This window comes from Motacilla alba, chromosome 4 (assembly GCF_015832195.1).
Source record: "Motacilla alba alba isolate MOTALB_02 chromosome 4, Motacilla_alba_V1.0_pri, whole genome shotgun sequence".
Classification (NCBI taxonomy): Eukaryota; Metazoa; Chordata; class Aves; order Passeriformes; family Motacillidae; genus Motacilla; species Motacilla alba.
The window spans coordinates 45,644,805-45,670,306 of record NC_052019.1 but is presented as its reverse complement, the minus strand read 5'-3'; the positions used below and the strand labels follow the sequence as shown (position 1 = coordinate 45,670,306).

At 41.2% G+C, this 25,502-nt stretch overlaps 2 protein-coding genes across 2 annotated transcripts in view; one reads left to right on the top strand and one right to left on the bottom strand.

Moving 5' to 3' along the window:
- LOC119700636 (glutamyl aminopeptidase) overlaps positions 1-10,208 on the top strand; it is a 34,478-nt gene extending 24,270 nt beyond the window's left edge. The window contains exons 10-20 of the mRNA XM_038136070.1: positions 759-910; positions 1,962-2,041; positions 3,683-3,810; positions 3,929-3,984; positions 4,770-4,920; positions 5,694-5,767; positions 5,875-5,976; positions 6,088-6,258; positions 8,062-8,202; positions 8,988-9,066; positions 9,318-10,208. Coding sequence (XP_037991998.1) covers positions 759-910; positions 1,962-2,041; positions 3,683-3,810; positions 3,929-3,984; positions 4,770-4,920; positions 5,694-5,767; positions 5,875-5,976; positions 6,088-6,258; positions 8,062-8,202; positions 8,988-9,066; positions 9,318-9,482 — 1,299 coding nt within the window. The 3' untranslated portion in view covers positions 9,483-10,208. The remainder of the gene's footprint in view (positions 1-758; positions 911-1,961; positions 2,042-3,682; positions 3,811-3,928; positions 3,985-4,769; positions 4,921-5,693; positions 5,768-5,874; positions 5,977-6,087; positions 6,259-8,061; positions 8,203-8,987; positions 9,067-9,317) is intronic.
- Positions 1-25,502, bottom strand: part of LOC119700637 (basic proline-rich protein-like) — a 53,100-nt gene that overhangs the window by 10,315 nt on the left and 17,283 nt on the right. The window lies entirely within an intron of this gene.

Genomic DNA, 25,502 nt, shown 5'->3' with positions numbered 1-25,502 from the left:
GCTGGCATACTGCCAGGTTCTTCCGTGATATTATTTCCTTTTCTTCCAATCCTGCGGACATGCACACGGACTAAATTGTGCTTTTGCTTTTTAGTTCCAGTCTTCTCCTTGGTCCCAGACTTCTTCCTACTCAAAAGAACTTCCTGCTTTCTCTCTCTAGTGCTTTGCATCTTCACATCATCTACCTCATCTGGAGAAGGAAACACTAGAAGTGACCCAAGCTCACTTCTCTCACAGGTGGCATCCTCGAGAGGTAGTGACAGCTTTCTGCAGCTCCAGTTCCTAGGACAGATGTTCAGGGTTCACAGAATGAATCAAATTTTATATTGGTGCAGCTGCTGGTGGTTAATACTGGCTCTTTCTTCACACTCAAACCAGGACACACTGCAAGGAGTCTTCTGCCTTTAAAAATCTCACTGTGTCCTTTCTGTCCTGTTCAGTTTTTCTGTCAGAAAAAATGGAGAGATCTTTGAGCATGCAAGGGGCCTCAAAAGTTCCTCAGTATTTCTCGTCCATGTTATTGGCCAGTCTCCTGCCTACACATTTCTCATTTCTTCTGTGGGTGTTCAAGTTTCCAAATAATTTCTTTCTTCAATGACAGGCACCATAAAAGGATCTAATGGAGGATTTTTTTGTCCTGAACATGCTCTTTCCTCTGCCCATTTCTGCTTTTCTTTTTCTTACTACCAGAGAGACTTTCTTTCCTCTTAGGACTGAATTTCTGTTTTCACTGCAACTTTCTCTTCCATCATTCACAGGCAAGTAATAAACCTGTGAAGGCAGTCATGGACACATGGACTAGGCAGATGGGCTACCCTGTTTTGGAGATGGGAGATAATTTCGTATTCACACAGAAACGCTTTCTTTTGGATCCCAGTGCAAATGCTTCTCATCCTCCTTCTGATCTTGGGTAAGTTCCTACTGCAAATGTCGATTCAAACCAGGTAGAAACTAAGTTAAATGTACCTCATTAAATGCATTTACAAAAACAAGAAATTCTATTGTAGTAAGCTCCATAAAAGAACTAGTAAAACTAGAAGTGTATAAGTCTGGTAAGATATTTTGTTTAGGAGATGCAAAACAATAAATCTTTCTTCCTGGAGGTAGGAGGAGATACCATAACCTTAATTCTTTTATTTTCTGGAAGTTAGTGACCATTTACTTAACCCAGGGTTATAAAGATGACATATATTTCCCATAGCATTTGTCACCAAGGGGAAATCTCCCTGGGATGAAGTATAATATACTAATATGGAAGAGCAGCTGACTGCTCAAAAGGGCTTGATTATTTTAGCAGCCCTATGCAGGTGGCTGACATTAAGCACACAGCAGGCTTGCTGTCCCACATCCCTGATTTCTGGGTCACAGTCTTGGTCAGGCTGTGCTGTGGCTCCATTCCTGCCCAAATTTCTTATGTTTGTTCTGGGCATGCCCTGAAGTGAGGAATCTGCACCTACCCAATAAAGGTATACAAGGAGCTGAGGAGCAAGAGGTAAGGTCACATTGGCCTCCCAGTGCTTTTTAATGAAGGATTGTCTTGGAGAAGAAAAATAGGCTGGGAAAAGCAAGAAGCCCTATTAACTGTATCACAGTGGTTGCTTAAACTCTTTCATTTTTTTTCCATCTGTAAAAAACCTTCTGTAATACTTAATTATACATTTATTTCAAGTCAGCATTGCAAAGATTAACTAGTGTCTGCACAAAGCCCTAGACACATCAACATTAACCTTGACACCAATTATTGACATATAATCATCTTTTACTAAATCAATTGCTTTGTATCCTGCTAGAATATTGCCCAATATTATTTAGTAATGTATATGTTCATAAGCATGAGTCAGCTTCAAAAAAATATATGTAAGCATTAAAGTAAACAAACAAACAAAGACATATTGGAGGGGGTTTTTTTACTATTTAGCTTAAAATGTAATTTTATTTTCTTTCCCATTAAATAATTTCAGTTACAAATGGAATATACCAGTCAAATTTAAGTTTGGTGATTCATCAGTTTATACTTTCTACAATGCATCAGATTCTACAGGTAAATATCTTCTCTTTTAAGGATAATGAATGGATGAAACTTTTCAATATAATTTACAAAAAACAGAACACAGAATGAACTTTCATACTTTGCAGTTTTCAGGTTTGGGAGACAGCACACAGCTTGGTTGTACTGCAGTTACTAGTAATTTCAGTGATAAGATTACTATTTCCCCTGTACAAACATGATGTCAATTTAGGCTCAGTTTCAGTATAGTGCTTAAGCATCTTAAATACAGTCCTATTCAAGGAAACATCTATGCATACTCTTAATTATAATGCACTAAAATCAATTTGGCTTAGATATGGCCATTGTGCAGGCCAAGAAAAGAGAAGTGGGAGAATGATAAATGCTTGTGTGGCATGGTATACTGGCAACTTGAGTTCAACTGAGGAAAAAGAACTACAAATGATTAATCACCTTTTTTATGCTGATTTCCAAACTGAGAAAATTCCTACATTGTTCTTTTTGATCATTGTTCTACTATGCAGTCAAATCTGAATTTCTTCTACTACACCTCCAGTGGACAAAATTGTGGGGAAAAATTACTGACCTTTTTCAGATTTTAAATTACATCCCATTGAATTTCAAAAATATTACAACTGGCTCATCTTTTCTTGTACTTGTTTGTTACTTTTTTGAAATGCAATTTGTCTTTTGTTCTGGGGTGGGTTTTTTAACCTGGTTGCTTTTGGTATCCGCAAAAAGCAAACAAAAAAAATATTATGTCATGATACAAGTCAGAAGTTAACACAAAGAAATTTTCTTTCTCTGAATTCCACATGATCTGAAGGCTGCAAGGGGCTATTAACTTCACAAATCATGCAAATTCTTGATTGGGTGCTTACTTCTACATTCACAAAATTTCTGTCCTGCAGGGCAAACAGCAACTGTAGGGAAAAATCCCTTTAGAAATACTTTGCATGTAACATCCAGACAGAAACATGCTTTTAACTACAGCCACCCTCAAAACAGAGATTCAAGACCATTGTTTTCAATGGGAAATAGAAAAATTTTCATAAGTAGCATCACCAACTGGACCAGGCCAAGCTTCTGAGAAAGAAACATTTTCATGTATTCATTTTAAATGGGAAAATCCCTAAACATGAGTGCTTGCATGAAGTCTCAGCCTATTTTGTAAATATTTTATCAACAGCTACAAAAATAGAATCAAAGAAGAGTACAGGAAAGAAAAGTTAAAGTTAGTTGAAACAAACTGAAAAATGAAACTAATGGAGGATAAAATATGAGAACTTTAATAGTGCACATGAGGATGAAAAATATTTTAAAATATATATTTGCAAAAACTGCTTCTTTGTAATTTTTTACTTCTTACAATGGCACTAAATCTCAGCATCCTCACCCTACTCACAATGACATCCATTCCAAATTTAACAAACTAGCTACCCCAAGTAATTACTGCAATTCATTTTTATAAGACAAGTGCTGGCATTCATCAAAATCTATAATAACTCTTCTTTACTCAGAGCCATTTTGAAATAAATAAAGAAATAAACTAAATTAAGTGTTGGACCTTATTTTGATATCCATTAAAACCGAATAGTACTTTTGGAGTCAAGGAATCTGCAGTGAGATCTGCATCATATAAGGTGAACAAACTGATGACTGTTTGTTTTGTAGGAATTAGAATACCATCTTCTCCTGATACTTTTCTGAACGTTAATCCAGACCACATTGGATTCTTTCGAGTGAATTATGATAGTCAAAACTGGGCCAACTTAAGCAATCTTCTGCTCCAAAACCACTCAGTGAGTGTTGTAATGTCTAATCTGTCTGGTGGGTCTCTTCTAAGAAGTCTGTAGAAGCTGGGGTTTTTCTGCAAATCATCTGTATATTCCTGATCCCTCTTTTCCTCTTTTCATACAGAGGTTTTCACCTGCTGATCGCGCAGGGATTTTGGATGACGCTTTTTCTTTAGCAAGGTAACTAATTCTCTTCAGAGATTTCAACACAAATTTTTCACTTTCTCTTGCCTATTAATTAGGATTCAGGCAACCCAGGGGGTTGAAATAAATTTTCTGATTTTGTTTTAATTCTTTGTTGTTTTGTCTTGTCTTCCAAAAAGGGTGCATTTAAGTATGAATTGTCAACTTGCATTACCATTGCAATCACGAGAAATGCTCCCTTTCAGTACCATGGCAAGAAAAAAGTAGGCTTTAATTGCACAAGTCTTAGAAAGGAGTGTTTTCTCCATATCATTAACAATAATGGAACTCCAGAAGAGGTGAGGTATCCAGAAAAGCAGACGCATGCCTACAATGCATACCAAGGCATTGAGTAGCTACTAACTCAGCTAGTAGTTTGTTTAGAAACTTGATTGTAAACTTGTAGATCTTGAACCCAACCATGCTGACACAGGCAATCTGTAACAGCCTCTAAGCCTCCTCGCTAACCAGCAATTCCTTTCTTTTTTTGTGATATTTATGTCAGTCAGTTAAAGGCTGCCCTCTTCTAGGCACACTGGGCTGCTGCACAATGCTAGCAGTCTCCTCACAACAACACAACTCCTACAGTTAGGCATTGATCAACAGTGATCCTCGGTTATCTCTTTGGAAAACATCTTCCAAGTTACATTCCAGACAACTTTCTCCCTCACAAACTTTACTATTTCAGGCCTTCTAAAGTAAATAGGAAATCTAATATCTTTGGAGAAGCAAGTTCTTCAAATTCATTAAAATAACAGAAGTTATGTTTTCTCCTTCCACAGACCTGGACTTGTGAATTACTCTGTTCCCCTGGACCTCACAAAATACCTAGGAAAGGAAACAGACTATTTACCTTGGAATAGAGCTATATCAGCTGTCACTTACCTTGCAGACATGCTCGAAGATGATAAAAATCTCTATCCCCGATTTCAGGTGATGAAGCAAAATAAAAGCCAACCCAGCTTGGGACCACTGAATCTGATAAGTCAGAATCTCTCACAAGAGTAATACTGAAGTTCAAGTGATTTTCAGTGTGCTGAACTATTAACATTTACTTTTCCTTACTGTTCTCTTAAAAAAAAACCCTCTAAACACTGCTTCATAGTGGTATCTGAATTACTTGGATTCTGCATTCAGGACCATGCACTTGGAAAAAAGACATTATGCCTAATTTTTCTTATAATCTGTCACCATAAGGCATGTTACAGGTATTTATTAGTCAAGGCTGTCCTTCATTCAATAAAGAAGTATGTATAGGGCAGCAAAATCTCAAACACCTGTCCTCAGCATGAAGGATGGCTATATCTCTATGTGGCAGCAAGTAGGTTTGTTAGTTGACCTAAAATACTGAACATGATTTAATGGTCACTAAAGTAGGTATGTCCTGAACTATCATCTCTGGAAAGCAGTTGTGGCATTGTGTCCTTGCTGTACCCCAACCTTCATCTGGGAGTCTGGGAGCACAGACAAGGTTGGAGAGAAGCAGGTTGGCTTTGTCCTATCTGCACATCAGTATTACAAGGATTCAGACTTGGCATGCTGATGCTGTGGGGATCTGGAAAGACTGTGTGTGTGCCTGTTCATGTTACTTTTCATTCAAGAGATGCTAGTTTTGAGAAAAAATGAAGGAGAACAAACTATGAAATTAAATATATTATTATTTAAAGAAATCTATGCATGTAACCAACACTCTTTTTCTACCTCAGGAACATTTTCGCAATCTGGTAAAACCAATTGTGGATAAACTGGGCTGGGAGGATTCTGGAGACCATTTGCAGAGGTGGGACAATCTTTATTTTTTCCTTCTCATTTTATTGATGCATTTAAACAATAGTTAGCAGTAGGAAAATATCTATCTCACTCTCTCTCTCTCTCTCTCTTTCCAAGGCTTCTTCGTGCATCTGTTCTAGACTTTGCCTGCAGTATGAATGACCCAGAATCTTTGGGCAATGCTTCTCGGCTCTTTCATGGGTGGTTACAAGGAGAAACGTGAGTGCTCACACCTTTTGTGGTTTGTGAAGAACACAGCATGTGACTGGGTACCACTGATCTCAAGTAGGAAAGGGGGAAGAATATTTAAGTACTGTTTCTTTATTTTAGTATTCCTGCAAATCTCCGACTCATAGTATATCGCTATGGGATGCAGAACTCAGGCAATGAGACATCATGGAATTACATGTTCGAGAAATACCAAGAAACTTCATTAGCCCAAGAAAAAGAAAAGCTGCTATATGGCCTGGCATCAGTAAGGAACATCACCCTTTTGGACAGGTGATTTAAACACACACAGATTTCTCTTTTCCTACAGAAGCAGCTGGTTGCTGTTTGCTCCTTCCTCTCTCCCTCTCTTCTGTGCTGTCATTTTGGTCAGATTACAGCACGAGGAATGCAACACATTTTCAAGATCAGTTATCTAACATGCCCCTCTGAGATTGTACTATGGCAGGACAAAAGCCTTGTTCTTTTAGTGGAAAGATATTGAAAACATGGCAGTTGTTTTCAACAACCTTCAGCTCTTCCAACAGCATGTTCACCCTGTGTAATTTTAGTTGCTTGATAGTTAATTATTGGGAGTAAATTAGTCATCCATTTCCTCTTTAATCAGTGAAAAGAGGCCAGACCTACAAAGCACTGCTTATCCCAGACCAGGAAAGGAGCTTAGAATCAATGGAAAGAATGGCTTTTGGGTGTTGTCAGTCACCCTCCATTAGCTCCGTTTGCTTAGCCTAGATGTCTACTTTCTAACTAGCTAAAATTAGGCAAACAGCCTTGAGCAATTGTTATTAGCAGTCCTATGAAGGCATCCATGTGAACTTGCAATGCTCCCTGAGGTGCTGTGCAGAAGTGTTAAAGCTAGAACCAAAAATGTTGAATTCATGCTGCCATGGCAATGATGAGGAGCCTGGATACGGCCTCAGAGTGGTCCAGCAGACTGTGTGACTTGGCAAGTATCTCACCAGGCTTTCGCCCTGCATAGGCTCACTGGCTGCTTTAGGCCTATCTGATAATTTTGCATGTTGTTGTATCATGTAGCACTCATGCAAGTAAACATCTACACCAGGGCCATTCACCACTGTATTGGATGGAGCCCTACCTAAATATCATAACATGGAGCAGCCTCTGCTTGAAAGAGTTCCAAGTTTAAAGACGGTGAAACAAGGAAGTGCAGGAGATTCAAAAATATTTAGAGAGTTCAAAAATATTTAGAATTCAAAAATATTTAGAATTGAAATAACGATAGGAAGCAGTTGCATTCCTAAATTCTTGTGACTGCAACAGCCATAATCTAAAGCCATTAAATAGCTAATGGCTGACATGATTAAAACATGAATTAATTAGCTAGATCAGATTATATTTGCAGAAAATTAAAAAATCCCTCCTAAAGCAGGTAAAGCTTGTCTCTCAATTTACTATTAAAATAACAAACAAGGAGGGAAGAGCAAAGAGATTGAACAAAATTGTTCATTACATATAGGGAAAAAGAAGACAATCCTTAATCCCAACACACAACAGCTTGAAAGGGTGTTCTTCTGCAGCTGCTGCTGTGAATCCATGACCATGCTACTCATCTTCCTGCAAACATATGTGCTTCACCCCGTCAGTCAAAACCATCTGTGCCATAACTGGAAGTATAGCTGCAGCACTTGCAGGCATGCTCTGCCCAAATGAATCTTAATTTTGTATGGATAAAAGTTTCCAAACAAACAGCACAGATGTCAATGTGAGCAAGCCACCTGTGCATGTATTCATGGTCCCTATACGATCCTTAAAGTCTGGACTACTACTTTTTTGGTGCTTGGCTTAACAGGCTGAACTACTAACTGATCCAGTCTTGTTTTCTCTACTGCATTAAAATATAGGAATAATAATGCGGTTTGGCTATTTTCATATAGAGACATAAATTCTACCTCCTTTGCTAAAGAGATTCCTAGCTAAGATTTCTTTCAATACAATTCTCTCTTGACACAAGTTACATTTTAGATCTGTGTACTTTACCTTTAAAATGCTGTAGGAAAAAAAATAATATTCATGTTTGGAAATGGTTCTCATTGATTCCTATGGCATTTCCCTCAGATATCTGAAATATATTTACAACACCAGCCTCATCAAAAGCCAAGACGTGTTCACGGTCCTGAGATACATCTCATATAACATCTATGGGAAAACAATGGCCTGGGACTGGATACGACTGAACTGGCAGTACTTAGTTGACAGGTACTCTAATGAACTACATCCACCTGTAAATCTTGTTACATGCCATGTTTTCTGTATTTTCATTGTACAGTTGTAACCACTGATCTTTGCAAAATGAAAACTGAAAGCTTATTCAACACAATTATATCCATTTGCTGTGGAAAAATTATTTTGTTGCTAAGTTGAAAACCATTCTTTCCCTAAATGATCCCTACCAGTAAATGGTCATCAAGGAGAGAAAGTTTTACCAAGGCCACAGAAATCTGTTTATTGCCTGGAAATTAATTAATCAAGTCTCTACTCTTGCAACTGATTTCATACCAAGAAGACAGAGTATAAAATGGGGTTTTTAAAAAAAATGTATTCAAATGGTAACAGCAAGCAGCAGACATACAGATGAGCAGTGGAAGTAATCACAAACCTTTTCACTTTTCTCCTCAATATTTGAGTGACTTATCTCTCTTTCCACCTCCTTTCTAAGTGCTTAGTAAGGGCAGAGAAGGAAAGCACACCTGCAAGCCTAGAACTGGGATCTGGACATTTTTTGTATTGCTGAGCAGCAATATTCCTAACTTCCAGCCTGAGACAATCAGTAATTACTTTAAAAAACTGATTCCACCATAAGAGATCACTCCATAAGTAAACATATTTAAGAACAGCTCAGATACTATGTAGGAGTGCTATTTTTCAACTATTTTAAAAAATGCTGAAATTTAATACCTGCTTTATTGTAACACAATTAGAAGTTTAAGCTTCAGATAATTATGGTTTTGCATCAAACATCATTTATTAAATTGTTTTTCTAGGTTCACTATAAATGACAGATACCTTGGTCGAATAGTAACTATTGCCCAAACCTTCAATACTGAGCTCCAACTTTGGCAGGTATGGTGACATCAATTCTCTTGGATTTAAGTCATTATATTTAACTATCTTCTGGACAGGAAACTTTTTTTTTTTTTTTCATCCTCTAAATGCTTAAAGCAGCAGGCGTAAACTGTAAAACTATTCCAATGCTACTAGCATGAGCTTATAGATCTCTCCCAGTCAAAACTACCCCTGACGGTGTCTTTGAAAAAAGCCTCTTGCCCAATAGCAGCATTATTTACTTCACATCAATTCTTTTCTCTTTCCAGATAGAAAATTTCTTTGAAAAATATCCTAATGCTGGGGCAGGAGAAATGCCCAGGAGTCAGACACTGGAGCAAGTGAAGAGCAACATTGAATGGCTAAAAGAAAATAAGAAGGAAATACAATCATGGCTGGGAATCCCAGTAGGGCTTCAAAGTCTTACTTTGTGAAAAAGATCAGGCACTCAGATCTTCAAGGATGTTTAGCAATGTGGATTTCTCACCTAGGTATCTTAGAGGACCTAATACAATTTTTTTACAAACACTCAGGAGACCACTGCCAGAGCAATGTTGGTGTAGTTGCTTAGCAGGAATAGCTTCATATGTTGAGAGCTGAATTTGCCTGAACAAACAGGACAAAGATTTAAAGTCATTTAAAGCAGAAGTGATGGCAGAACTGGTGTCCTTGCTCATCACTCTGGACTCACTCCTTATGCACAACACTCTGCAAAGCTACTTCTTGGTTCGCACAGAAGTATGTCTAGTATACTCAGGGATTCCTTTCCAAGTGCACCTCATAGGAGCTTTCTCCTGAAGGAAAGGGAATTAAATAGTAGTTTTGACATTGTCTGAAAATCATCCCCTATATTCATAGCTGTAAAAATTCTACGTCTGGGATTTCAGTTTGCTTTCTGATTTGCTACAGAAAGGCCAGTTAAGCTTTCCTCTTGATTGATTTTTGAAGTTTACTAGTACACAAGGGATCAATATTATCAACTTCTTTTTCAATGGTATTAGTTGGGATTCCATAGCTTAGAGTAAGGGTTACTTTTGTCTTAGTTCTAAATCTTTAAAAAAAAAAAAAGATAACTTGTGGCAGCTGATACTGCAAACAAGACATGCTTTATTTACTGTTTCTTTTCTTATAGAAAAATAAAATTTAAAAATCTACATGAATTCTCAGTCTCTTTCTAATTAAATTATGAAACTTCATGAGTTATAGAAAAACAGCTGTTACATAGCCCAGCTGGGCTGTACATAATAGCTTCAGTGACTTCTGAGGGGGGAGAAATCTATTAACTTCTCTGAGAAAACACAGCAAAAATGGGAAATGCACCCAAAGGGATCAGATGAGTCCCACTGCTGAACTGAGTCTATTGCAGGACTACAGATAGCAAAGAAAGAATTCTCAGTCCCAAGTCCCTCTGCCCTTGTGATGCTGGAGAAAGCATCAGGGCTACTCTGTCTCTCCCAAGCTAGAAGCTGGGGGGTTTGGGAGTTCCCATATTTCCATGTGCTGTGTCCTGACACTGGACAAGCAGCAAATGTGAGCATCTCCTTGCCTTCTCCCTGGTCTCCTGAGCACAGACCACAACCAGCTAGAGCCAATGTCTGTCCAGATGTCCTGGGAGTAGGATCACAGAGCGTCTCATAGGAGGTAGCCCAGGGAGATTTCATGCACAGCAGTCAGGAAACTCTGCAGTTGGATCAGAGGACAGAAGCATGGAAAAGCACTTTGCTTACCTTCATTCTGCAATGCTATGCAAAGGGAAGAGGAGTAAGGTACAGAGGTTTTGGTACAGGCTACGTGCTTGCCTCTGGGCCTTGGCACAGCACAGAGGACTCCAGAACAGCTTATATAGTCCCAGATGGAAACACTTTACTCCACTTCCACACTTCACTCAAGGCTGGTACTGTTTTATGCCTTTCTCTAGACACCCAAATAGGTGTGACTAGCCCAGACAAATGTGGTGACAAAGTCAGTTGTCGTGTTGTGCTGTTTTTGGCTGGGATAGAGTTAATTTTCTTCACAGTAGCTGGCATGGGCTATGTTTTTCATTTGTACTGGAAACAGTGTTGATAAAACAGAGATGTTTTCATTACTGCTGAGCAATGCTTACAGTGTCAGGGCCTTTTCTGCCTCTCACACCACCCCACCAACAAGGAGACTGAATGTGCATAAAGTGGGAGGGGACACAGCTGAGACAGCTGATCCCAACTCACCCAGAGGATATTCCATACCATAGTGCATCATGCTGAGCATACAGAGATGGAGGGGAGAACAAGGAAGGGACAGACATTCAGAGCGATGGCTTTTGTGCTCCCAAGTAGCCATTATGTATGATGGAGTTCTGCTTTCATAGGGATGGCTAAACACCTGCCAGCTCATGGGAAGTGGTGAAGGAATTCCTTGCTTTGCTTAACTTGCATCCACAGCTTTTGCTTTAATTAGCTTTTTAATTATTAAACTATCTTCATCTCAACCCATGAGTTTTCTTGTTTTTACATGCTCAATTCTCTCCCCCATCCCACCAAGAAGGAGTGAGCAAGTAGCTGTGTGAGGCTGAGATGCCAAGTGGGGTTAAACCACAAGACCTGTCAAAGAAAAATGTCAGTCATTTGCCTCCTGCAAACAAAACATGGCAGGATTTTGACTAACAGTGGTTGCAACTTGCTAGAGACACCAGCTGCTTTTCAAGGTGAGGAGGTGGCAAAGGGCCAGGCAATTTCTTCCAGTTTTTCTTGTTGCTCAGATTTATACACAGAGAACAGTGAAAATGAAGCAGCTGCACACACCCAAAACTACCAACAGCAGACAGGGAGCAGATTGTCCTTGGGCAGCTGCCATCTCAGTATAACATACAACAACTCACCTTCACCATTTTATGCTTTTGATGAACTGAAGGAGTGGAAGCCAAACAAAAACTCTGTTGGTTTCAAGGTCACACGCAGGTTTGGTAGCATCACACAGTAATGCCATCAGTGCATTGTATCACTATGACTATCAACAGCACAATAGACTCTGAAAATTTTTCGGTTTTGATTGAAGGTTTTTAATTTCAGCTGGCCATGATGTGGAACATTGCAAAACCAATATAAAGATATCCAAGCACACAGTTCAGTCATTTTCCCTTTCAGAGCCTCCTCAATGAAATTTTGGCAAAAAGAACTGATCTTATTATTCATACATTTCTGGCACAAGCTGCTGTAGAAAGAGAAGGATGACTACTATGGGAGTGGTACAAGATTAAAGAAGTTACTTTAAGATATTTTTATCCCTTGTTACGTGTAGCCTCTACTACCACCAAGTGGGACCAAGCTGGCCAACTTTGTCAGCTACAGTAGTAGGCTTTCATCAAGGAAAACATGGGAAGTAATGAAGATTTTCTGTGATGCTGGAAGGCTAAGGCAGCGAAAGCAGCCTTCATCCAAGTCACACAGACAATATCACTGTTTCAGACAAGACACATATTGTGCATGTTGTGCATCACTGTAGTAGAAAGAATAAAAAAGGTCAGAGAGAGAGAACAGAAACATATCACTGAAGCACAGAGAGAAAGAGAAGCCAAGGACAAGCCTGAACAACTACTGAGCTCATGGTCCTGGGTGAATGGGGGAGAGAAGGAGATTTAAAATGTGAACCAAGCAATTGCCACCTGTCATTTGATTCTCATTTTGTTCAGGAAGCTGTGACCAATAGTAGCTTTTGTGCCTGAGCCGCACTGGATCAGAGAGAGTTTTAACTAGTGCTTGGACACTTTTGATGTTACAGAAAGGTTAGCTGGATTTCTACACTGATCTTAAGTGGGTCAAGAAACATGGAAGAAAGTCCAAAAGCCCCAGAAGGCAGCTGTTTTTGTGATAGGGTAAAGGTTCTGTCAATTTTAAATAATGTTTTCTAGATTATGCAGCACTCTTGCTACCTTTAAATGGCTCATGGAGAATGTACTGTATGGCATGTGCCTCTTTCAGACTGTTTGTCCGAGATGGATAACAAATCTGGTACATGCTAAATCTTTCAGTCAGGAACTGGTGCATTTATAAATGGTCTGTGATAAGCTTAAGAATGCCAATTTGAAACTGAATCCAAAGAAATGTGAACTGTTTTAAAAAGAGATAATTTTCCTTCGGTCATTCGATCAGCAAGGAAGGAATTTCTACTGATAAAGCCGAGTGAGGGAGTGCAGAACCAGCTGGCCCCTTAGACCCACACAGCTTTTTGAGACTGTGCTGTTCCTATTGTACCACACCAAAAGCTATTGCAGGCAGTGAGGCAGAGAAACGTCTTGAGTAATTGAAGCGCAATGTGGTGGAGTTAAAGAGGGGCCACTTACCACTTCTGCAGTGTTGCCTTACACCAGCTCTGCAAATCTGTCTCATATCAGCTACAGCTGTGCGTCCTATAGAGCCTGAGCCCATGGGCCCCAGGAGGCTGTAAGCCTGATAGGAGCATGAAAATGCTTTATCTTGATAATTCAGGTAAAGAAACAACTGAAGACATTGTATTACTGCACAGAGTAAAAAAAATGAATAGCGCCAATGGGAGCACCGAGGCGTCTACAACTCCCTGACTCAGCCAGTTTCTAAACCAGCAGTTAAGATCACTGTGAGTATGCAGACATAAAAAAATATACCCCCACCTTAAACATATGGTATGTTTGTTGAAATAGAACATGGCTTGGAAGTATCCCTCCAGTCTTCCCACAATAACCAGTACCATTTCTTGGCATTTTGCGTGATGGCATCTTCCAGCAGCTTTTGGAACACAAGGTGAGAGGGAAAAAGCTAGCCTGTGCTGGGTCTGAAGGATAGGAACTTATCCTGTTGCTAGCAACAACAATACTATACTGCCAGATTAAAGCTTTGTCTTGTGTTATATGTATCCAGTTACGAAAATTAGTCAAACAAGGTTAAGTTTGCTTTCCCAAGTGTTTACACAGAATCCAGTATTCCATTAGAAGTCAGTTGTCCTGGAGGTATTTCAACTTCACAACTACACCTATGGCAGTTGAATGTATGCCTGTATGTGGAAAATTGGCACAGAAGGATATAGGTATACGAGACTAAGGAAATATTCTCTAGCTCACAGGGACTACAGTGGTTCACAATGCTGCCCAGATACCTGAATTTTTCCAAGATGTGTTTTGGAAAAAAAAAAGAAAAAAAACGGAAACATATATGGTTCAGGTAAGTCTGAGAGTTTATGGTTTCCCAGCGTACATTCCAAAGAGCCATGAGGAAAGAGAAATTCTGAAAAATATGACCACAATATAGTGTGAAAGAAAATGACACAACTTCTGTTGCTGCAGAAATGTCTGTTGTGCTTGTAACTCCTAAAATCTAAAAAATACCACTAGTAAGTAGCACTCACAAGTTTCAGTAATCCATCACTTGCAGAAAACCTTTCTGTATCAACCCTCTATTCTTTACAAATTGATATCCAGAAACTGCTACCAAGGTGACACCTGCTTGCTGATGGTTTAATGATGCTGAAACAATACACATGGATGGTCTCAAGAACCAGGTACCCAGGGAAAGGAAGATATCCAGGCATGAGAGAGGACTGGAGTCTAACTCTTCAAATGGAAGGCTGGAGGTACGTGGTCATTATTTTAGTAAACAGCAAAAGTTAATGTGAAATAGACATTGCAGTTGTAAATGTTATATGCACCACACAACCTTTACCCAGCTTAAACCATCAAGGTTCATTTTCCTTTGGAAGTGGATGAGATGGCCAGTTGACTTCTAAATATCCTTCCCAATATTTTCTTTAACTGTTTGCAGTGAACAGAGGGACTGGTCACTGATATGATTTCTTCCAAGGAGTGCAAGGCCAGTGGGTGATGAGGTTCTGCCATTCCAGAGCTCCCATTTTGTTTCGCCTACTGTCAAATGCATTTGTACACCACAGGTCAGCAAGGAAGCCTCTAAAACCAGGGACCACAAACCTCTGAGCTACAGAGCTCGTATCTGTAGCAGCTCGGCAACTTAGGGCTGGTTTTCATGTCTTTCTCAAAGAGGAATCCTGAAACCAAAAAACTGCAGGATGCATTTTGGAGGGTTGCTAACACAGCTATTAGCCAGAGAAAAAGTTGAGGTACCTCATGCCAAAAAAGGTGTTAAGCTGTAGGTCAACTTCTCATAAGCCAAAGGAGTTACTGTGGCAACCTAAGAGGAAGATTTTCCAGGTGTCTGGTGGGCAGCCAAAAACCGATTGGATTCATTTATTTTAGCAAATAGTCACTTTCAGCAAACTGAAATTATGGCCCACCCAGGTTCCTTAAGCAAATTCAGCTGGAGAAAACACTATGGACCTGAACTTACACAAACCCTGATGAAAAGTCATCACCCCTGATTTTTCTTGGGCTGGAGCACTTGCAAAGAAAGCAAACAGATCAAGGCTCAGTTCTGCCTCCTCCAAAGAAATGCACGTGAACTCTTCCACATGACTCTACTGGGCCTGGTCTTTCAAATTTTCCCATGGTACTTAAATAATAGCCAGAAGCAAAAGTAATTAGTAACTGCCTAATTTGCTGCTTCACATGAGCACCTGAGAACAGAGACATTTTTATTAGTATTTTATTACAGAGTATTTTTATCGCTTTAAATAAAGATGGATACTTTCAACAGAGGCTGCTAATAAGCTCAGATCTGTATCAGTATGCCCTATGAAATTAGAAATGGAGAGGAGCACCATTCCACAGTACAGTGGTTTGAGTAATAGCCTGAAAGGGCAGGCATGGGGTTTAAAATTCTCTCCAGCAGAAACAATAATTTATGAAGTCCACTTCCCACACAAGATCTCCAATCACTGTATGTAAGAGGCATTCCTCTCCTCCAATGCTCTTGTAAATGCAGCCCTTATTTTACCCTACCACCTCAAGGACTCCAAACCAAAATGCTCAGACCTATGCAAGGGAACATTTCTATGTCAGGTGAGACAAGACTTCAGGTTTCCACTTCAGCAGAAAACAAAGCTTACTTCAAGCTGTATAGAAACATGCTCCTTCTCCTTAGTTCAGGAGAAAAACAAACAAAAATCTGTACCTCCACTAAATGCCCCAAAAATAACATGACTGTTGGCTTCACAGACAGGTTGTTCAGCTCCCTGGCCCAACTGCAACAGAGGAAAGACAAGCTCCAGGCATAAAAGATAACCAGTGCAAACCAGGAGGTGAACCAGAGCAAACTACGCCCCCCAGGTATCACCTTAGCCACAAAACAGAAGCACACAATTGAGCAATTTGAGAAGGGCTGATGCAAGCTGGGGCTGGTTTTAATGAACATCAAGTCAGTCACCGAGTATTACAAAAAAGAACAGCCAACAGCAGAGCCAACACATAATTAACATTGAAACGCCATAACCAAAGGGCAAGGTCAGCCATGGCTAAAATCAGATTGTAGGAGGGGGGATTCAGGTACAACACCAAAGGGCACATCTTAGCTGGCACTAGCATGGGCCAGCCAGAAAGTCAGGGCCCGGCCAAAGGATGGTATTCATGCAGGCAAGGTGCTACACTAACACACCAATATGGCATTTTCTGTGCTGCACCCTGAACAGACTCCGCCTCATGTCCCCTACTCATGGCTGTAGATGCACAGCTAGGAGAAAACTGGGCAGGGCAAGAAAGGTTTGGCCATCTTTGCATTTTGAATGAATGGAGAACAACTCATTTAGCCAAAACTGCTCATTCCACTCTAATGGGTGGGTGGGTTTACTCAGGAAGAAGACATTTTTGGGGTGCCTGCTGGGCTGCTGAGGTGAGCATGGAAACAGTGTGCAGGACAGGGAAACAGAGAGGCAGTTAAGTTACCAAAGCAAGTTGAATGGTACACGCATGTCCTAGTGGCACACACACAGCTTGTGTTTTGTTTATTTAAACACTCTCGGCTTAGGAGCTAACAGATCTGCAGAAAATATTTAGGAGTTCTTTGCAAAACATTGAAGGTATTTTTATTCTTTAGTCAGGACTCCTTGCATAGGAGATTAATGCAATCTGTCCAAGACAAATCAGATGGGAAGATCAGGGACAGGAAAAAAAGCAAGCATCAGAAAACATATTAGTGAAGTATCATAAAGTTTTTACTATGGGAAATATATTATCCCAAAAACATATGTTAAAGGAAAACATAAATTTCTGATTATAAATTTAGGAGTTATTGCTCAAAGATTTCTTAAAATGCAATACAAAAAATGTGATCTATTTGCTGTGTTCACTAGAAAAACAATGAGAATTGCTGGTCTGGGAAATATGGTTTGTCTTGCATTGGATTGAATAGCTAGAATGATTTTATGATTAAACAAACCTTTAGCAATGGAAATAAATAGGATAATCATGAAGATGCATCATGATGATGAACTTCTTTTCCTCAAGTTCAAGAAAGAAAACACCTACTTTATGGGAGATAGAGGACGTGCAGTGAATTTTTCCTCATTTTTGTTTCTTCACGGTGTATTAAGAGCAGCCTCTAGTGGCAGTTGGTAGCCCTTACATGTCATTATGCTGGCTTTAACACAGCGCGCAGAAACAAACACCTCCCGAACTGTTTATAATACATCTTCAAAAATTAAACAAAACAGCCCCAACCTGGTCTTAGAGACCAGTCACTAGGCACACAGGAGCTTCTAAGTAACACTGCATAAAACTACTTAACCTAGAATAAATGGTAATCATAAAGGTTAAAATTTACAGGTATAAAAATAATAACCAGCCCATATAATAAGCTTATATGTCACTTTTTAATTTTATTTAATTCTATGCCACATTTTATTCATAACATGGCCTAGGTTGGAAGGGGCCTTAAAGATCATCTAGTTCAACCCCCTTGCTGCAGGTAGAGACCTTCCACTAAACCAGGTTGCTCAAAAGTCCTTGAACACTTACAGGGATGGGGCACTCACAGCTTCTCTAGGCAGCCTGTTCCAGTGCTTCACCACCCTTGCAATAAATCATTTCTTCCTAAAATCGAATTAAAACCTATCCTCCTTCTGCTTGAAGCCATCCCCCCTTGTCCTATCCCCACATGCCCTTGTATAATGTTCCTCTCCACCTCTCTTCTAGGTTCCCCCAAGAGTTTCCCTACTGGAAGGCTGCTGTAAGGTCTCCCCAGAGCCTTCTCTTCTCCAGGCTGAACAACCCCTATCTTTACAGGAGAGGCACTCTCGTCCTCTGACATCTTTGTGACCCTACACTAGTTTTGGTCCTACAGGTCCACACCCTTCTTATACAGAGGGCCCAGAGCTGGACACAGTGCTCCTGATGGGGTCTCCTGAGAGCAGAGTAGAAGGGCAGAATCCCCTCCCTCACCCTGCTGGCCACACTGCTTTGGATGCAGAACACAGTGTGGCTTTCTGGGCTGTAAACACATTCCTTGGTCATATTTAGCTTCTCATCCACCAACATCCCCAAGTCCTTCTCCTCAAGGCCACTCTCAATCCATTCACTGTTCAGCCTCTGTTTGTGCTTGGGATTGCTGTGACCCAGGTGCAGGACCTTGGCACTTGTCCTTGCTGAACTTCATGATGTTCACCCAAGACCACCTCTCAAGCCTTTCAAGGTCCCACTGCATGGCATCCCTTCCCTCCAGTGTGTTGAGCACACCACACAGCTTAGTGTTACTGGCAAACTGCCTGAGAGTGCACTCAATCCCACTGTCCATGTTGCCAAGGAAGATGTTAAACAGCGCTGGTCCCAATACCAGCCTCTGAGGAATGCCACTTTCTAATTTCATTAGAAATTAGCAAAAATGCAAGATATGTTTCAAAAAGCAGTGGGCACTGCCATGATGAATCAAAAGGCCAATCACAAGACAGACACAACGAGCTTGCATACACATCTGTATACAAAAGGTGTGCTGGATTCTGGTATGATGGCTATTTCACCTCAAACAGTTCTTTGCAACTAAAAAAAAAAGCTTCCTAGCAACACCAGGCATTTGCAACAATCATAAATGCAACCATGTAATTTGCAACAATCATAAATGCCCATAAACTCCCTAACATCATTCCGAGCTAGGTATTTTTTAGCTTTTTTTCACTGATAGCAGATATTAAGACATTAAGAAGATATTTCATCTTCTTGCAAATTTGTCTTTCTTTTTGGACATACACACATGAGCACACACACACACTTGTGCTTTGAGGGACAGTGGAAACAAGTACCTGTGATTGTGTGGGGTGTCTATGCTCAGCAAAATGCTGCGGGGTCGTGGCAGGACCCAAACAAGCTCTGGCTGCCTGAGGTGTGGCTGGGAATGGCAAAACCAGGCAGTGTCCCCTCACAGTTCTGCCAGTAGCCCACAACAATGCCCTTAGCATTTCCAAAACAGGCTTATGTTTGTTTTTTTAATCCCTTGCTTTGGGGAGTCATATGCTCTTTTATTGTTCACTGAAAAGAAGTTAGGAAATATTTGTTTAAGAAGCCTGAACACCTGCCTTTAAGTAATTTCTTCATTTACAGAAGCAGGACTCCTCTACCACTGCCTGTGGTGGCTGCTCTGCTGCAGAAATGGCTCTGCCCAGAACTCTGGAGAATTGCTACAGTCAGTTAACCTTTGCTTACAGAAAATGAACCCAGGTTCATAGTGATGATAGTGTCTGTAGCCTCAGCATTTCAGCAACACTTTTGCAGCATTACAAAGGGAGGCTGGAGAGCCAAGGAGAGTCCAGGAATGCTGTCCCAGGCAGGACAGCAGCAAGGCATCAGGCACCTGTCCTCTCAGCACCACTGGGCAGCGCCTGGCACAAGCAGCGCAGCCCCTCTCCCTCAGCCAGGCAGGCAGGCAGGCTGGAAGGAGAAGCTGCCAGAGGGATGAGCTCCTTCTCGTGGCTGGCTTCCCCTGGGATATGGAGAACAAAACCTTGCACCTAGCGGTGGGACAGTGCTCACCCTGGCAGGCACGAGGGTTTGAACACCAGGTCCCGGTGTTCAGGCATGTCTGCTGCCTCCCCTCACAACTACCCCCCGTGGTGGGGTGACCTTGCCCTTCTGCAGTCTGAGGGGGCTGAGGCCTCTTCCAGACTCTCATCTGACACTAGCTGAGCTGCTGGTTCACTGTTTTGAAGTATAAAGCCTCTCCTGACAGCGCAGGAGAGGCCCTGTCACTGGGCCACAGATGAGTGGGGTTCTGTGGCCGGGCATTCCCGGCAGCTGCACCCCTCCAGCACTTGGGGTGGCTCTGGCTTCATCTCCCATTCCCTCACTCTCCTAAGCTCATCATCGTGAGGTAGCTATATCTCCGTTAGGGGTCCAGGAGCCTGCCAAGAGTTTGTGTCTCCACATAGCAGGCAGGGCCATGGGAGGGAGAAGGAAAGCCCTGCCAGCATCCTGCATGATCTGCAGTGCACACTGCCCTGCATGAGGCTGGGCAGCGCCCAAACCTAGGGCAGGTCGAGTCCCCCACACGGCTGGTGAACACAGGAAGGCTGGGGTGGGTGGCCGGCTGCTCTCCTACAGGCACTCATCGGGCGTTAATCCAATCACCCCGCTAATGAAATCAGGCTGTGCCGCTAATGAAATCACCCTGCAGCAGCCAGCAGGGCTTCACAGCGCTGCTGCTCTCAGCATCGGGTCGGCCGTGCTGGTGGGCACCCCCTGCCCAGAGCCCCCAGGGCTGCCCCGGCAGCACGGGCTGCAGGCCTCTGCCACAGCGGGGCCCGTCCTGGCAGCAGGCAGAAGGGAGCAGAGAGCAGGATGGCTCCGAATAAGACACCAGTTTCTGGTTTTACTTCACTGCGAGAGTGGTTTTGCTGTCCACTTGTCCTGGGAGGGGACACTGGCTCAGCGGAGCCCTGCTCAGGTGCCACACGCCTCCCCAGACCGTGTGCTCAGGGAGGTAGCTGCTGTCTGCAGCACTCGCGGCCACTGCACAGCCAGCTTCGGGGGGATGCTGCTGATGAATGTCTCCCACAAATTGGCAGAGAAGCGTCCCAGCACCTAGAGCAGTACCCTGGCCTTGGCCTCTCTGGGATTTATTCCCAAGTGTTTCCCAAGTATTTATCAGAGCAAGAAAGGACAGCCTTTTCCTTATGAAATTCTTTCTTTCTGATACTATCATGCTGACAGGCTAGAAGGGGATAAAAATAATGCTAATGCTGTTTCCTTTAAATAGCTTTTTTTTTTCCTCAGGAGACTTTTGAAGATGCCACAAAATATGCCATATAAAAGATTCTTTTTTACATTAAAAGCTGCTTGATGCAGGGGAACAAATTGAAGCACCCAGATCATGTTTGAAGTGAGGTCTACCTTAAATTGGATGTTTCTTTGGGTTTTTTTCAAGCAACTTGCAGCTGAAAGAAATGAAGGAGATGGTGATAACAGTATTATTTGTATGAAACTTATTCATAGCAAAGACATTAGCATTCGGCAAGCTAGTGTGCTCCTCAAAAGGTCTGCTAGTTAATTGGTGTGTTGTTTAAGGGAAGATTTTAATGGTGTAGGAGGCAAAAGCCTTTGTAAATAATATTATCTTAAATGCAGAAAGCCTTATCATGCCTTGCTCGGGCAAGTCTCCTCTTGGGATCATCTGGAGTTTTGTGTAAGAAGCACAGAATCAAGTCCATAATGACCCAGCTGCTTAATCGAGTGGTACAGAGAAACACGTTCAAGCAGTTTTCAGGCACATCTGCTAGGCATCAGTACTGCCGTGATCTCACTAGAGGGAGCAATTTATTTTGAAATATTAGTCAATATTAGCTCAGCGCTTAGCTGGGCCACCAGTGGGTCAAAATTAAGAAGACTTTTCTCAAGCAAATACACATTTTAAGATACAAAGATAAACAAGAGGAATAGAAAAATGAAAAGACAGTGATAGTTAAAAATCCCAGCTTCTGAAACAATGAGTTGTAAACAGAAAAAGGATTTTGTGCGACATATGGAGATGATTTTTATAATGCTTTTCCTGCAGAAAAAATCTACAGTAGAGGTTCTGTTCCTGTTTCCAGTAGAAATTCCTGTTTTCAGGAATTACAGATCATTTTGGTTGGCCCTGGATGTGAGATTTTAAAACATGGATAAGCTATTCCCTTTTTTTATCATAGGCTGTAAAAGGAAATAAATTCCCAGATGCATCGAGCTTCTGAGAAGCATTGGTAGCACTCAGACTCTGTCAACATTTCCATCTAAAACTATTATTTAATGTAGAGTCATAAACACCTTTCTGTAAACATTTATTTAGTGCCTGACAAGATCTCCTCTCTAAAGGGGTAGGGGATGGTGTTGTTCCAAAAATCCAGAGGTTTAAAACATTTTTAATGATATCTTTAAAGGCTGTGTTCTAAATCTGTCACGGTTCAATACTGTCCTTATTCAAATTCTATATTGGGGTAAGTTTGTTCTGGACTCATACAGTGCCTGGCACAGTAAGGTTCTCAGAGACCCAAGGCACTGCAGTGAAAGCAAGTAATACAGATTTAATACTGACTGTGTTTATGCAGTCTGACCCTGAGTACTGCTTAGCTCCTGGGTTCTGCTGTCTGGCTCAGCTATGTCTTGACTCTGTGTTGGGGTGAAATGTGGGAATGTGATCCCTGTGCTTTGCCCCCTGCCCAGTCTGGAGGGAGGAAAGGGTTTCTGTGGACTAGCAGGGAGCCAGAGCGACCTCCCTGAGGTGCAGTAACATGGAGCGCCACTGTCCCACAGGCAAGGCATAGGCACCAGGATTTAATCCCTCCCCACAAAGCCCAAATGATCAGCTCATGCATCTGTGTGAGCAGGAGCTGGGTCTTTGTTTCATGTGCTCAGCAGTCTCTGTGTGCAACATCACCGAGTCTGTTTGCTGTGGTGAGTTTTTGATTTAAAAAGCCCTAAACTTGCCATCTGGTCCACTGAAGAGGAGCCTTCTTTCTACAGAGCACCAACTGTGTGATACAATTTGCGGGATGAGAACTGAAAAGTTGTGTGTTGTTAAGTGAAATAACATCACTGCCACCTCCCAGATGTATTAGACCGAAATTATTGTTATGAACAGAAATTACAAGAATCACAGTTAACTAACTGGAGATGCTGTTGGCTCTGTGCTTTATTGAAAAAACAAAAAAAACAGTTGTTATTTTCCAGATCTGACACACACACAAAGGATGGCTTCCACCCATACCCTCGCTGCATTTCGGGAGGCTGGATGGAGGTATGTGCTCCACGCTCCCCCAGGCTCCGGCCACGTGCTGGTACAGGGAGCACAATGGTATGCTTAAGGAAGCTGTGCTGGCCGTACAGCAGGATTCGCCTGGATCTAGGTGCCATTAATCACAGTGTAAGAAACTGACCCCAAAGAAGGACGAGGAAAAGGAGGGCTGTGTAATTTTCATCTCTATCACGACCTGCCAGAAAAGCCTCACTTTGGCTGCTGCTGACATTTTACTATTGAGAAAATCAAATCAGTTTCAGTGGAAAATTTGTAAAGAATGGTAAGTGCAAGTGAATGCAGATGTAAGGCTGCCTTCAAATGTGATTAAATAGGGGAAGAAAATAACTTTCTATAGTTTTAATCTCTACTAATCCACAAGGCTGGGATTTACTTGTTGCAGACTAAATTTTTCTGGTAATGCTTAATACAAAAACATCCAGTCCTGGTTTATTCTACTTGCTTTAGTCTACAGGTGAATACAGATTTAGTAGATGTTCTGTCAGGCAAGGAGGAAGCAAAATCTGACATACCGACAGAACGTGACTAATAACCAGTTCATACAGAAAGTCTTTTTGTTAGCATTGATGTAACTTCTTTGCTAAGAGAGTAGGCAAAAATCTGCTTGGTTCTTTCAGCAAAGCACTGAAACACAAATCTGACTCGAACTATGTGAATATCACTGAGATTTTATAGGTATAACTAGTGTTAGAAATTTCAAAATATTTGCATATTCATTTAATTGCTGAGGGATCTCCCATTGCTCCAAGAAAATTTCCAGAAGGAAAATTCTGAATACTTAAAGGAGATTTTAAAACATTGAACAAACATGGGTACGAATTGCCTTCACATGCCTGCCTTCCAGTTTACAATCATTTCTGGTCTGGTGGTGCCTGCTAATGTCTGTGTGTGTGTGTATATATATGTGTATGTGTGTACATATATATAATATGTATTTCTGTTTTCTTAGAATTACCACAGTGCCTGTCTTTATTGCATTGGATCAGACAGTACTGATGTAATTGAATGGTAAGTAGCACATAGGAGACCATGTAATATCTAAAAATTCCTTTAGCAGCTTATCTCAACTGAGGCAGCAGCAGTAGCCTGGATTCTGGAATGCTTGATTTCTATTGAAAATCCTGAATGGCTTAAAACCCAATCTAAACAAGTATGTATGTAAAGTGCACTAAAGTGTACATGATCCTTTAATATTTAATAAAACCGTAATATTTAGTTGTCCATTTCATAAGAAACTTCTTTATGGACCACGGCTCCTTTGGACTAGCAGCAGGGTTAACAGCACAAAGTTAACTCTTAATGAATTTATGGTTTTGTTTCCCATTAATATGTGTTGCCAAATTAATGGATACTGAGATTCTTAGCATTACAGACATTTTAGGAAAACATCAGAGGGCTCTGTATTACTATTATTTTTAAATGTTTGGTAAAGACAAACATGTTATGTGTAAAAAAATAAATAGATACTGCATTTTTTTGCAATCCTCATCTTAAGCATAAATTTCTTCCTTTCCCACATTTTGTCGGAGGAAGGGGGGTTAAGCCTCTGCATCCACCAAACTACACCTAGTTCACATGAGCAGATTGCTGTACAAAATCCACAAAGGCATCCAGTAATCAATTCTTTGGAGGAAAGTGGGTTCATCTATTTTTGCTACAAGGAAAAGTTGTTCTTTGCAAAAAGCCCTTTGCCCTTCGCCATGTGAATTAGCAGTACACTGCTGTTAGTCTAAGTGGATTAAAAAAGAGTTAATACTCCTGGTCCATGAAAGCCTGCTCTATAGCTAGATTTTGTACAAATGTAACTGTGTCAGTTGTGTGAGAGACCTGGAGAGGGGGAAGCACAAGGGGGGTCTTTTAACTTCATCTACAGCTCCTGGTATCAATACACTTACAGTGGCAGGAAGGTGCTTGCAATTCATTCCTTTTCCTGGTGAAGAATAACAACATCGGTATGGGGGCTTTATGTTGGTATAATGGCAGTCGCGATATGGGGCAGAGGGGAATGCCTGTGTTTGTGCTCTTATGCCCGAGTGCAGGAAGAGACACAGCTCCTGTGTGCAGACCGAAATAATGCGCTTCCCAAGGAAGGCAGCAGTGCCGTTCTGCAGCTATAAAGTGCTGGGCTTAAGAATTCTGCTTGTGAGCCTGTCAAGGAGCTTGGCATGTTGACTAGATAAATGTTTAAAAATAAGTCTAGTGCCCAAGCTGACAAGCTTGTGCCTTTTTGAATATATTAATCTGAAGAAGAAAATGGATTTATCTGGAAGTTTGTTTCATTTGACTGAGGCTCTCATCAGGGATGTAATGTGTACTTGCCTTTTTCGT